General features: G+C 42.8%; 1 protein-coding gene across 2 annotated transcripts in view; it reads left to right on the forward strand.

Moving 5' to 3' along the window:
• Positions 1-12,970, forward strand: part of LOC110830649 (uncharacterized) — a 138,381-nt gene that overhangs the window by 19,787 nt on the left and 105,624 nt on the right. The window contains exon 1 of one of the 2 annotated variants that reach the window (XM_087344051.1): positions 5,237-6,345. The exons of the other annotated variant lie outside the window; for it this stretch is intronic. Coding sequence (XP_087200177.1) covers positions 5,349-6,345 — 997 coding nt within the window. The 5' untranslated portion in view covers positions 5,237-5,348. Of the gene's footprint in view, positions 1-5,236; positions 6,346-12,970 lie in introns of those variants that run through there. 2 annotated transcript variants of the gene reach the window in all.

Consider the following 12,970-nt stretch of genomic DNA (forward strand, 5'->3'; position numbering starts at 1 on the left):
TATTTATAGTTTATTTAACGACGCTTTTCAGTAGCTCAGACTACATATCGTCCAATGAGAGGACGAATAATGGATTAGAAAGGATTTGGAAGGAAGCGGTAGTGGCGTAATTTAAGGTACTGAGGAAAACAACGAAAAACCCTTGCTGCTTAATTAAAAGCCACTCCATGAAGACGTGTGAGAAAATGGAGATGCAGGTCCACACATTCCTGGTTTCGGCAGTGGATGGAGCTTAGTGCTTAGCTTGGCGCTCTAGAAGAGCGTCATGGAAATGATCAGACACTGCTAGTTTTAAGCCACTTGTACTACTGATAAATACGTTTAAAACGTGACAGCGTGTACATTTCGTTTGTAAGGTTACTGCTATTGTGCTGTTATCATCATTACACATTACGCATGGTCGCCATGTTGTTATTTTCCATTATCTTCGTGCAGTTAAAGACTCTTTACGGTTCGGCCATGGTTCTAACCCTGGCAACCGTGTTCTTCAGCGTGTTCTCTCTCATCGTGCATGCTCCCTGTTACTGCTACGGTGTTTATGAACGATGCAGTTTAGAACCAGCGTCGTCCCAAGCCGCAGAGGCCTTCAGCCGAAACGGCCCATCCCTCTCTGGGTTCAAACCTCAGAGAACCAACTAACCAAATTCTTTGGATAAGTTGCCTGACGGGATAACCTCTCATCAGCAGCAACAGATCCCGGTTTGAATGGTCGAGGCTCCCGCTACGACAAAATCCCCGTTAGCGTAAGCAAAATTTCCGTTTTTAGTATAAGGCTCTGTTTGCCATTTCCAGCAATGCTTGCGCTTGCGCAGGACTCCGCCCTTAGTTAGCTTTTTGGTTGGTTGGTCAGTTCAACGCAAGTCCGTCAAATAGTCAGTAGGATTTGAGGTTCTCACGGCAGTGAGTCCGAAGAGGGCTGTCTTCTGGGTTGTAGCGCCGTGCAGTCTGGTAGAAGTTTACTGACGTTTCGGAGGTTCTTTCTGCCTTCATCTTCAGGGTGATCCCGGATCCATGAAAATTTCTGAACAGGTAACTGCGAATTTCCTTTTCACATATTGCTTTTCACGTCATCCAGTGTTAGCGATTGTCTCATATCGAAGAGTTTTAAAAAGTTATAACTTGGAAGTTGCAAAACTAATTAGCATGCCAGTTCGATATGTTCTATGAATCACAGATTTCATTGTGTCCGTAATTACTCTCGCGATTTAACTCACTCGCTACCTGCAATCGCATGGGCTTCGGTCCTTGTGCTCAGTCCAGGAACGGTCCATGGTTATGAAACATCAAAGCACGTGCATGTACGCAGAATAAATACGCATTCCTCCCCCTGTGGAATTCCTAGGTCCCAGTGAGTAGACTGTTTGATGATCATAAATTGACGGAATATTAACAGTAGGTCTTGTTTCAGTTGTTTCAAGTTAAGTTAAATTAAACTGAACACTCTGGTACTGCATTTTTTCTTATTTCTGTAAGACCTTATCAAAATTGTACGATAAATGAACAGCATAATAGCTCTTATTTTTTAAATATCCACGCACCTAAGTAACTAACAACCTAGGCTACCAAATAACCGTTATAACTTGTTACAAAATGTGTTTAAACCAACCATTTTTACCACTTAATTGACCATCGTCATTTGTTATGTATTTACATATTTGGTTCAATATATGTTACGAAGGAACGCATTAAATCGTAAAAATCCTACGTTGTTATGAGTTAACTGACTCACGCGAACATAAAATGAAGTTCGAATGTTTCAAGATTTGTGTGATTCAGTCACTGATTGTTAATATCTGCTGCAGTGTTTGTTGTTTGCTTTGGGGGCGACAGGTTGTTGTGAACGTGTTTCTGACGGTTGCCTTGTAACATAAAATGTGACTAAATTCTTCGTTAAGTCTTGTGAAAGAAACTAATAACAAAAAATTATAACCGGGCAAGCTACTTTTCATATTTCGTACGTACTAATTTTTACAAGGATAATCGGTCTGTCTTAGATTTTGTTATTTTAAATATGTTCGGAATCTAGAATCCGCCCTAGACAGGGGCCAGAGATGTGGATTTCAGCCGATTCTGAGAAGACCCATATATTTTCCTTTACCAACTGCGTACAGTGGTATCATTATGATGAAATGTGAAGGCGTGAATTCGATTTGTCGTAATTCATTTCCAGACGTTGTAAATGGACTTGAGGTGCCTGTATCCAAGTTTCCTTCCCAATTCTCGACGAAATGTTGCAGAAGATTGACCTCAACTGCTCTGTTATTAAATACGAAAGGTTCGATACTGGCACGATTGTATTGTGGGTTAGGGTGGTGTGGGGTTATTTTATGCTTTCACTCACAAACTTTGGTTTTTCTGCAAGACGTATTTTTGTTTTTGGTTTAAACTACGGAATGAAGTTTGTGAGGCCTTAGAAAGCGAAGGGCAGAACGAATATAAATATTATGTTTTTCGAGAGACGCAGCCCTGTTTGGATTATGGTATACTGTGCGTGTTATTGCAGAATATTGTTTAACGAATAATTAGTATCCTTCTTAGCTTCAGTAACGTGTTATACGATGAAGTGGCCAAAATACCGCGTCACTTTAACCGCCTTCATATTCTTCCCACTGTGTAAAGTAATCGGGGTTAACCTGTGCGTTCGACGTCCGTTAGAAGTATGGGTTGAGGAGGGGAGGAGGCTGTACTGTCCATACTGAAAACATTATTTCTCAGTGGCCGTACTTTGTACTCTCTCAGTTCCTATGTCCGTAATGTCTTTGGTTTACATAGTGTATGCGTCTGTTCTTCTACCTACAAGCCAGTGACGTAGGCGAAGCGCACAGTTTGCTCCCGGCTGCTGTACCTACGTTACGTGCACGAAGCGCATTATGAGATCGTCTGTGACCTTTCCGTCATGTTTATTTCTCGAGCCACTTGCAACAGTCAACAAGGTTTCGATAAAATGGCCGAAGACTCTCCAATTTAATTGATTCTCCGACTTGCTCACTGCGGATATCGGCTTGAAAATTTGTCATCACATGACAGTTTTTGAAAACAGTAATGGAAAAGGGAGGAAACGTGACACGAGTGGAGAGCAAATTTCTATGCGACGAAGTTAGAACCAGAATAGCAAGTTTTATCGCCATTTTATTTTCTGAGCCTTTCTATTATACCTATGAACCACAACGTAGAATATTTCCAATCATGGTGTGAGAATATGGTTTAATAGTGGTTACAAATTTATCTCAATCAGATAACGTCCGTATTTCAAAGTTTATAATAGACTAGAGCAACGCGCTCCTTTCGGAGCGCTTTCTCTAGAGTCCTTGTCGTTCTTTCTCGATAATTTCGCGTTTTTCGTCTATCGGTTTCTGTTGATATTTAATACTTCGTTTTTCAGCGTTTTCTCTCTCTCTCTCTCTCTCTCTTTCTTTCTCTCTCTCCTGTTCTTGTTGAATAAGGTTTCTACGTGTGTTCTTAATATGGTCTCGTTTATCAATGTAAGTCTTCTTTCGCTTTTCCTTATTTGTTAAATAGGTCTGATGTTTTAGTTCTTTACGTCGCTCTTCCGAGGCCGACTGTTCTTGGTCAGTCAACTTTCTACGTCCAACTCCACCCTTGCCATTCTTCGATAAAGACATATTGTTCTGTGAAAATGCTATGAGTAATAACGAAAGGGGATTGTTGACGGCAATATACCAACACAATAATGCAGAGTAAACAAATGACGTAACATTTTTTATTCTATGATTTCAAATAGTAAAAATGTGAAACTTTTACATTTGTCGATAAATTTTCTAGATTTCGTAATGTGATATCGTCGAAGATAAGCCATTCATCGTTATAACGTCGCCATATTTTAAAATGTCCGTCGTTTAATGTCTACAAATTCGACCAATTTCCAATATTTTCCATACATAAATTGGTTGTCTTGTCTCATTCTCGTTATTCCAAATGTGCGTACTCCATTTAATCTATTTATTTCCAAAATCATGTACCAACAACAATTTCTTTCGTTCCACATATACGTAGGGTTGTTGACATTCGGTACAGATCTGTTTGTGTTTGATAGTTCAATAAGTCTTTGAAATTTGTCCCGTTCGTTTGTGGTATGTTCATTACCAATGTTAGGTTTCTATAACGTTCTTGACGTTGATGATCATTTGTACATATTTTTGTATCCACCGTGTGGTATTCAAACAGGTTTTGCGTTTCAGTAGGTAAATTCTCGAAAATGTTGTAGATCGTTTCGGACACACTTTGGAAACCTATTCTCAAATCTGGGTTAAGGTTTTGTCGTATTGAAAGGACATTATGTATGTTTTGAGGCTGTCTGTATACGTTTGCAATGTCGGAGATCAATTGTGCACCATAGTTGTCGCCGTTGTAGACATTGGATATCATTTCTTTTAAACTTTCGACTAACGTAGCAGCTGAATGCAACATGTTTAGTGAGGAAATCAAAAATCAGTCATATCCATTGACATTCTCCAGTTTCAAATGTTCGATATGAAGATTTAAAATTAGATTCCTTTCGCGAATTTTTCTATGTTCAGTACCAAGTGTCCGAAAGTTTTGCTTTGTTTGAAGTACAAAACGAGCATTTGTGTCTCAAAATAAAACAATGTTTTATTTAAAAATTTTGATTATGATCCTACAACGAAACACGTAGAAGAAATAATTAGTTGTCGTATACAGACTTTTTATTTATACCTTGTGATCAGATTGGTACCGTCAGCGAATGGATACCAGGACCACTGAATGACGAACATTTGCGAAGAACACATCTTGAAACTGTACGTCGATTTTGCCGAGGATTGACTTGACTTCAAACTAATTCTTGCAAAGCGCTGTTCTATGTTTTACATGCACGACGTTTCGGGATGTGGTTTTACTTTGTTTTCAGAAAAGTGATTGTCACCGCTGTTTGGGTTTTAGCCAACCGTCGACAGTAAGACTAAAATGAGAAAACAACAGAAATGTTTTACTATGTTGAGAGCCGGCCACCGGAATAGTGGAGTAACTTTGAGCAAAGAGTCAGATTAAGGATAATTAACTTGGTGTTACTTTCCTCGTGAAAATGTGCCAATAGAGAAATTCGCGGAAATGATTTCTTCAAACGTGACTCAGTTTTCCTCTAACCGATGGCCAGAGGTTGTTGTTGTTGTGTGGGTGTCTATGTTTACCAGAGAGGGAAAGAAAGAAGAAAAACGCAAGGCGAAGCTTTGGGTTCCCAGCGCCTCGGGTGTCATTCTATTTTTGCACGTCGAGGTCCGAGTTGGAAGGGGTCCCATCAGGCCCAGCGCTTCAGTGGCTGGGAAGATCGCGGACGAACGAGACGAAGCGATTATTTTTGAACACGACCAATGTTGCTTCAAGACGTTGATGAGAAGATAAATACAAATATGCGCGAAGAAGCTTTCAGTTGTCGACGGAAGTGCGCCATGACGAGCAGTGGGTCACGGATTTTGCAGCGGAGAAACGCGTGCGATCGCATTTGTACTCCGGGTGTTTGTGCGTCGAAGGTGGGCCCAGACGAGTACAGGACTGAACGGGACGCCACCGAAAATGGCAGCACTGTCGCGCCTCAGAGGAAAACGTTCAACATCAACGAAGACGTACGTCGCCGAGTTCCGCGACATCGGAACACAGACGTGAATGATGTATCGAGTGGTTGTGTTTGCACGTGTCCTGTGATATGTATCGATAGCACAAAAGAGACCAGGCCGAGTGTCACGGTCAGCAGCGACGCACTGGCCTGCGAGGATGATGAGTTTGCGGTGATCAGGCTCAGCTTACGTAAGCCGCGACGCTGGAAATGGAAACTGACGACCTGTGCCTCGTCACCCGCCGTCATCTTGCTCGACGAGAGGGGGGACCTGTTGATCGACACAGCCATGCGGCCAGGAACGCCCGTCGACAACAACGGGAATGATACCGGTGTTCAGCCAAGTCGACGAACGCAGAGAAACGGATGGGAACAGCGTGACATCTGCGCTGAGTACAGAGAAGGTGATCGCTTGAGAAGCAGAAAGATAACCGAGAGGCCTGTCAGAGATTTTGAACAGAAACAGAAAGACGATTTGATGAAAAGCGTGTCGCTGCGAGAGGGGCTGAGATCGATGATCCCACAGAGAAGCGGTCCAGAGACGAGGGGTCGATCTCTCGACGCAAGTGTGCGATCGACGAGTACGCAAAGTCGCTCTGCGTCCGACGTCTCAGTCAAAGACCGTCGCTTGTCGCCGAGGAGCAAAGCTCGTCGCCACTTCGTCTTGAGACGACGGAACTGTGCAGACAGCTCCACGTCCAGTGATTCATCGTCGGATGTCAGCGCGACAACGGCGCGCAGGGGCAGAACCACAGGTAGGACAGTCTTCTGTTCTGGACACGCCCACTTTTTCTTCTCGTTCTTTGCATAATGAAGACGTGGCGCCCGTCTGCATTTCTGTTACATAAACCATGTCGAGGGTTTATTTGAAATATGATTTGAGGTTGTCACGGCGGCAAGTCCGAAGACGGCTGTCTCCTGGGTTGTAGCGCCGTGTAGTCTGGTACAACCCAGATGATGACCATCTGTTTGATACATGTTTTGCGCGACGTGCAGTAGACATTCCTAGAGATACATAATAGCCCGTACTATAATGCATAAGAAATTTCATTCAAGTGTATCATCTGTATATGAAATGTGACTTATTGTAAGCTGAAAAATAGAAACTAGCAAACTCTGTTTCTCATTGTCTGGTTCTATGTATTATGTTTTAAACAGAGTCAGTTACGTGTGTAGGCTATTTAATCCCCTATAAATCAGTGGAAAAAATATGTACCACTTGAGTTAACATTTAAAATCGCATTTTGACCACAGAGTTATTTATGAATTTTCTATGACTCTCAGGATACACAGCGATTTCTTTCATTAAGCAGCGTTAAACAACTGAGCTTTGTGATGGAGACGCAGTAACTGACTTTTATTAATATTATTTAGATGAGCTTCGCGTTCAAAGCTCTAACGAGCCCAAAAGGAAAATCTCTGTTGAGACCTGAATCAACTGTATATTACCTTTCTCAAAAACTGGATTTTGTATCTGAAATAAGTGAACATTAATTATGGATACAAATCTGAAAATAGAAATACCGTAAATTTATTTTCGTAATTTTTCAGGTAAAATTACTGGAAACGAAGGTTAATTTACGCGTTCAGTCCATGATCTGTAGTCAGCTGTGAGGTTGGCAATGTTGTTCTGGCGTGATTCGCCAATGTTTACAAGACGAGATGGCTGAATCAGACGCTGAATGGACACACAGAAACACGACTTTAATTTGTCGTTCTCCGGTCTGTATTAAACGTCCATCATTCACGCATTTTACTTGAAAGACGTTTATAACATTTACTGACATCGTCACTCTACGACGTGTTGCTTCGGCCCCAAATAACCCATTTTTTGTGTCTCTGTCGTGTTTTGAGCAACCTCGAGATGAAATGCGTGCAGTCCCGTTGTACATTAGCAGTGTTTGCTGAATATCACGTCGTGTTCCTGCTGTGTAAACACTTCGTCGCTTCTTCTCTCTGCTTAGTGAACACACATAAACACCTTTGTAACGCAGAGCTCTTGTTTTGTAACACACATTCCGTGTTGTTGGCGTAACATTTAGGTTCCTGGGCGCACAGTCGCCAACCACTGCCAACCGACCCAGTTCCTGGTACCTACTTCGCCTTGCCAAATGTCTTGTTGCTGCAAGTGCGACATTAATCGCCGGATCTGAAGTGTTTGCTTTGGCCCCGACACGGAGTCTGACGCCACAGGCCTTAGGCGGGTGCAGGCCCAACGTCGGATTCGGGGTTGTCAAGAAGTTGGCTGCCTTCTGGGTTGTAGCGCCGTGTAGTCTGGTAGAAGTTTACCGACGTTTCAGAGGTCCTTGCTGCATCCATCATCAGGGTCATCGTAGGGACCTCGGAAACGTCGGTAAACTTCTGCCAGACTACACGGTGCTACAACCCAGAAGGCAGTCATCTTACGTTGAATAGAGGTCAGATACTGAGACGCTTATGGATTCAGTTTTCGGCTGGAAAATTGAAAGATTTTTAAAAAGTACAGATCGTGGAATTTAAATGGTTTGTTTTGTAGTAACTTCGACATTCAATTATTTATTTATATATGTCGTTATCATTCTTAATAAATGGTAACATTACCGCAGCGCTAGCCAGAAAGGGGTGTAGCTAACCGACACGGCGTCGAATGGCGTAATCTGTTTTAACATTATTAACTGCATTACTGTCAGCGTTTTCGATGTCTCCTTGTACTTAAAATGAGTCACCTTTTCGAGTGCTGTCACTCGCAGAACAAATATGGCTTCTGCTGTTCCCCTGATGAATGTGTAACCTGTTCAGGCTTCATAATCCAGATTGGAATCTGATAATCTCTCCTGTGTGTTGATGCGTGTAAACTTAGACGCTTTGAAGTTTTTCAGTCACGTGTATTTTATGCTTCGCACGTGACAGTCGAGTAGTTAGAATTTCTGCTTGATATTCGTCCGGGGTTCAAATGTCGACCCGGATAGCGCCTCTCCCACGTGATTTCTCTGTCCTTCGACGTATCACGAATTAAGCCACGACCAGTTCCTTCCAAATCTTTCCTAATCCCTTTGCTGGTATTTGCAAGTTTCCTGCTGCGTCCTGCATAGTTAGGCCTAAATGAGAATCTTGTTCTGTGATCAGAATTAAATCCTGCACAAAATTGTTCTAATTCACGCGTCTGCAGATGGCAGTGAATTCGGTAGTACTAACGTGTGACAATTCTTGCACACGAAGATTTGCCATAATCAGTCAGCTGATTCGGCGAACACTGGGTAAAAACGCACACAAGGACTTGGTGATGTCCAGTGATGCGCGTGGAATTTTTGTACCTTAATTAAGATCAGCTGAAACGAAACTTCGGCGAGAATGTTTCCGTCCCTTAAGACCATCCTCGAAGGTTAGCTCGGGACTTGAGTTCTGGAGGAACTCGATCGAAACCCCGGCTGTCGTCTGTGAAGCACTACGTGGTTTCCCTCAGTCCCCCCAGACGAATATAATCGGCCATGACCACCGCTTACCACGCACACTAAAACAAACCGCGAGAAAGTCTGTGTCCAGTGGATACCGGTGGAAGAAGACGTGAATTTTCGATGACCATGACATGGTCGGGGAAGGTAGTAACCGCCTGCTTCTTGCTGATTCCAAGCTGAGGTTAAGATGTATTCTCCGTTCTCTATTTTTCCTACAACCGCACGCACATGTGCGCTACTTTGAACCACGTTTCTACTTAATTTAAATGAAGTATAAAACGGAGGTACACAAGGAGGTATTTTACACGCATTTGAAACTTGGACCTTTTCGTAAGTGGGACATTTGCGTTGGCACGTCGTGTGTGGTAAGAGAACTAAGTCGAGCAGCCCGCGGACCGCGAGTTTGAAGTCGGACAATACAGTCCTTTCATCCATGTGATGCGAAACACCGCGTCTGTTTATGAAGCGCCTGCGAAGAAAGGGACGCCTAGTTGTGAAATGTCGGAGCTGGTGACGGCCGCCCTGAGCAGGAGGAAGAACCAGCGATCGCGTTCGTGCCAGACAGCTGCAGCCGGCTATTTCAAGCTGGCTGCTTGGAGCGACCCTTCGGTGACTGTGCTGCTCGTTTTATCCAGAATCAGCTGCGATGTGCGTTTGGCAGCCGAGAGGCGCTGGGATCGATACCCGGCTCTTACAGTGTTCTTTTACTGTCCTGACTTCCTGTATGAGACAATGCGCGTAAGATGGTGTGTGGGCGAAATGGAGAAAGCCAGAATGATCTCTTGCGCCTGCTGAGACTCTGGTCGCTACACGTGCGTGGCACTCGCGTACGCTTGGTTGCCTGCCGAGCGCTCTGCATAACTTAAAAATCCAGCAAAATTGTTATTTCCGCTTACGTATGTCTGTCTTTCAGAGACGTTAAACGCAACTTACATTTCGGATATGGAATTGGATTGTTCTACGTTTATTTTTTCCAAAATAAAATGCCAAAACAAATATTGAGTGGGCCTAGTAGTAGAGTTGAAGTGAGTGGGCAGTGGAAGTCTTTGGCAAGAGCGAAAGATTTAAGTTAGTTCACCGAGTATTGTGAGGTAGTCAGATGGACTGCTTTGACATTGGACTGATGAGGGAAACAGTAAGCTTTTACAAAGGCTTGATGGGGAAAGCAGTCATTTGGAACTTTGAAATGAGACTGGAAAAATGGTAATTAAGTTATGTTATCAGGACGTTAATTATGTAATTATTTAATTTCCTGATTCTGTCATTAAATTCAACACTCTATTTGTGTAGATTCATTCCCAAAATCTGTGTTGTCTTTCGGTTTTCTCTAGATTTCTGTCGAGTCTCGGAAGTTTCTCGCTGTTCAGAGTAATCCTCGTCATTAATTATATTTGTGTCGCATTTTTTCTCTTTTTGAAGCGTGGGACCGAAGTTTCTTGATAAATGTGACGATCTTTTTTGTTTTGTTTTGTAGTGAGATTCTCCAGAAATTTCTTTCTCATTCTACTCAAAACAGTCGGAAGAAACAAACGACTCGTCGCATCTCATCCCTTACGACATTTCGTCACGATTGGATTTGTACCCTCCCCCCCTCTGTGTCTGTACTTGGTCTGTAAATTAGCATTGCTTCTCTGCTGGAAGCACGGTGGAATGGAGAGTAATTACTCGTGAAGGAGCCTGTATTTCTAATTTCCTCTATCGATTACGCGAATTTAATTGATGAAGCTGTAAAGAATACTAAATTACTACCTCAGTCGCCAGTTTATGCCAGAATTTTACGAAGCAAAGGTTAATAGGTTGTCTGATTGAACTTATTTTAGCGTCCACCCGTGAGTAACCAAAAAATGTAGGAGGATTTGAGGTTCTCAAGGCGGTGAGTCCGAAGATGGCTGTGTTCTGGATTGTAGCGCCAGCATTATCTCTTTTTACTGAGAATCAAACGAAACACATGAATCCAAAAAAAAGAAAATTCAGTATAACTTACTGTTACAGGCACTGGTACATATAGTTACCACTAGCCTTTAAAGGGTTAACTGAGCTGTATTACCCATGTGTGTGTGTGTGTGTGTGTGTGTGTGTGTGTGCGCGTATTTTCTTAATAGATGTTGAGCCAGCTGACTGATGGATATTCATGAAACCTAATTCATTCATCACGCCATACAACGCAGCGCCGCTTTGGTTGCTGAGTTATGTTCGTGCCGTACAAAGGCCGTTTATTGCACGGTCCTGTTGTGTTGAATGACGCCATAAATATTCCACTGTTATTGATGTAAATTTTCTGAATACAGCAGAAGACTGGCGTGGAAACTTCGTCAAGCTTATACAACTGGTATTTAGTCTTCGTACAGACGCTGCGTCATAAAATACTACCCGCATTAAAAGTTTGTACAAATTTATGTATATCTTGCGTAGGTGTTAAAATTATAAACACCGGATCTCTGACAGTATTTCTGGTGACTTAGTGCCAGTTTAGCTTGTTTACTGGAGATGTATGCTAGCTGGTATTATGGACTAGCTAACTAACTAGTTAGGGAACCTGGAGGTTCATCACCGAATTAACCAAAACCCTCCACCGGACCCTGTCCTGGGCCAACAAAATCCAGTCTCCTTCAACTCCTATCTCTCATAGATCCCGCCTGAGATTATCCTCCCATCTACGTCTAGGTCTCCCCAGCGGTCTCTTACCCTCAGGCTTCCCAACCAGTACCCGGTGCACACCTTTTATTCCATCCATGCGCGCTACATGCCCCGCTCATCTCATTCTCCTCGACTTAATCACCCTGACAATTATGAACAGAGATAGATTATTAATTTACATGATTATTGCTGATTTGTGGTATCCACTAGCGTCTACTAAACACGTGGAAGCGTTTGAACGAAAGTAGGTGTCATGATTTGCTCTCGAGATTTGCTGAAGGAAATCCGTTGTCCTCAGACAGCGCTTGGCCTTAGGCTGGTATTGTCGCCTGATGCATGTCGCTTGTCCCGTTTATTCCCCCGCGTGCGTCCGTTTCTGGCTCAGCGGTCGATATGAAACTCTTCGAGCCTTCGCCGAAGAGACCCGCCCTCTACCCGGGTACCTCTCGAACGGACGAGGCAAAACCCAACCTAACCTAACCCTGGTGGTCCATTTTATTCGAAAGACTGTACAGGCTTCGGCGTGTGTTGTTGCAACTTTTTGACAGCGACTATAAAATTCGTGCGTTCCCACGGGGCTAATTTTTGTTCTGGTAATTTCTGACTAACTTTTAGTGTAATAAATTCTGCGAAAAAGCCGACAATGGAAAGTGTAAAAACAATTCCAAACATTCTGTAGCTGAAAGCTCTTTTAGTCTGTTCGTTACATTATTTTCTGGAGACAAGTGACAACGTTGATTGAAGTCCGGGAATGTTTCACCGCTTCAATTTGTAAAGAGAATCGACCAGGAATTATACCGTGATAGCGATGCATTTTTGTGGGTTAACATTTTCGAATGTTCCTGTGATGCGCGTGTACGTTTATGAGTCCGTGCGTCATTATACAGGGTGAGTCAGAAGTACGTTTACAAACTTTGTGGGCGTGATCCTGGATCAAAAAAAAAATCCTACGAACATGTGGTCGCAAATGATTCTTTTTCAAAATAATGTATACGCCCTTTATGCGTATCTTTTACCTTAAAGTTGGGCGTTGTTGGGTTGATAATTTTGAAACAACGAGAGTGTTTATGAGAAGTTTGTAGATGCGCTATACGTCCACACAGTTCAAACGTTCTTCTTCTTGTTCTTATATAAATTGGCGTAATGTATGAGTGTGATGATGGAAAGAGCTCTCTCTGAAAGACAAAGAAATGCTGTAATCACGAAGAGCGTCACGCCTTGCACACGACGACCATGCAACAAGTGAAACAGCGATTAACGAAAATGAATCAAGAGAATGCGGAAGAAATAAGTTAAATTTCCTAGAGGA

This window comes from Zootermopsis nevadensis, unplaced genomic scaffold (assembly GCF_977971745.1).
Source record: "Zootermopsis nevadensis isolate Lab colony 2312 unplaced genomic scaffold, Znev_1.0 Znev_ptg000007l, whole genome shotgun sequence".
Classification (NCBI taxonomy): Eukaryota; Metazoa; Arthropoda; class Insecta; order Blattodea; family Termopsidae; genus Zootermopsis; species Zootermopsis nevadensis.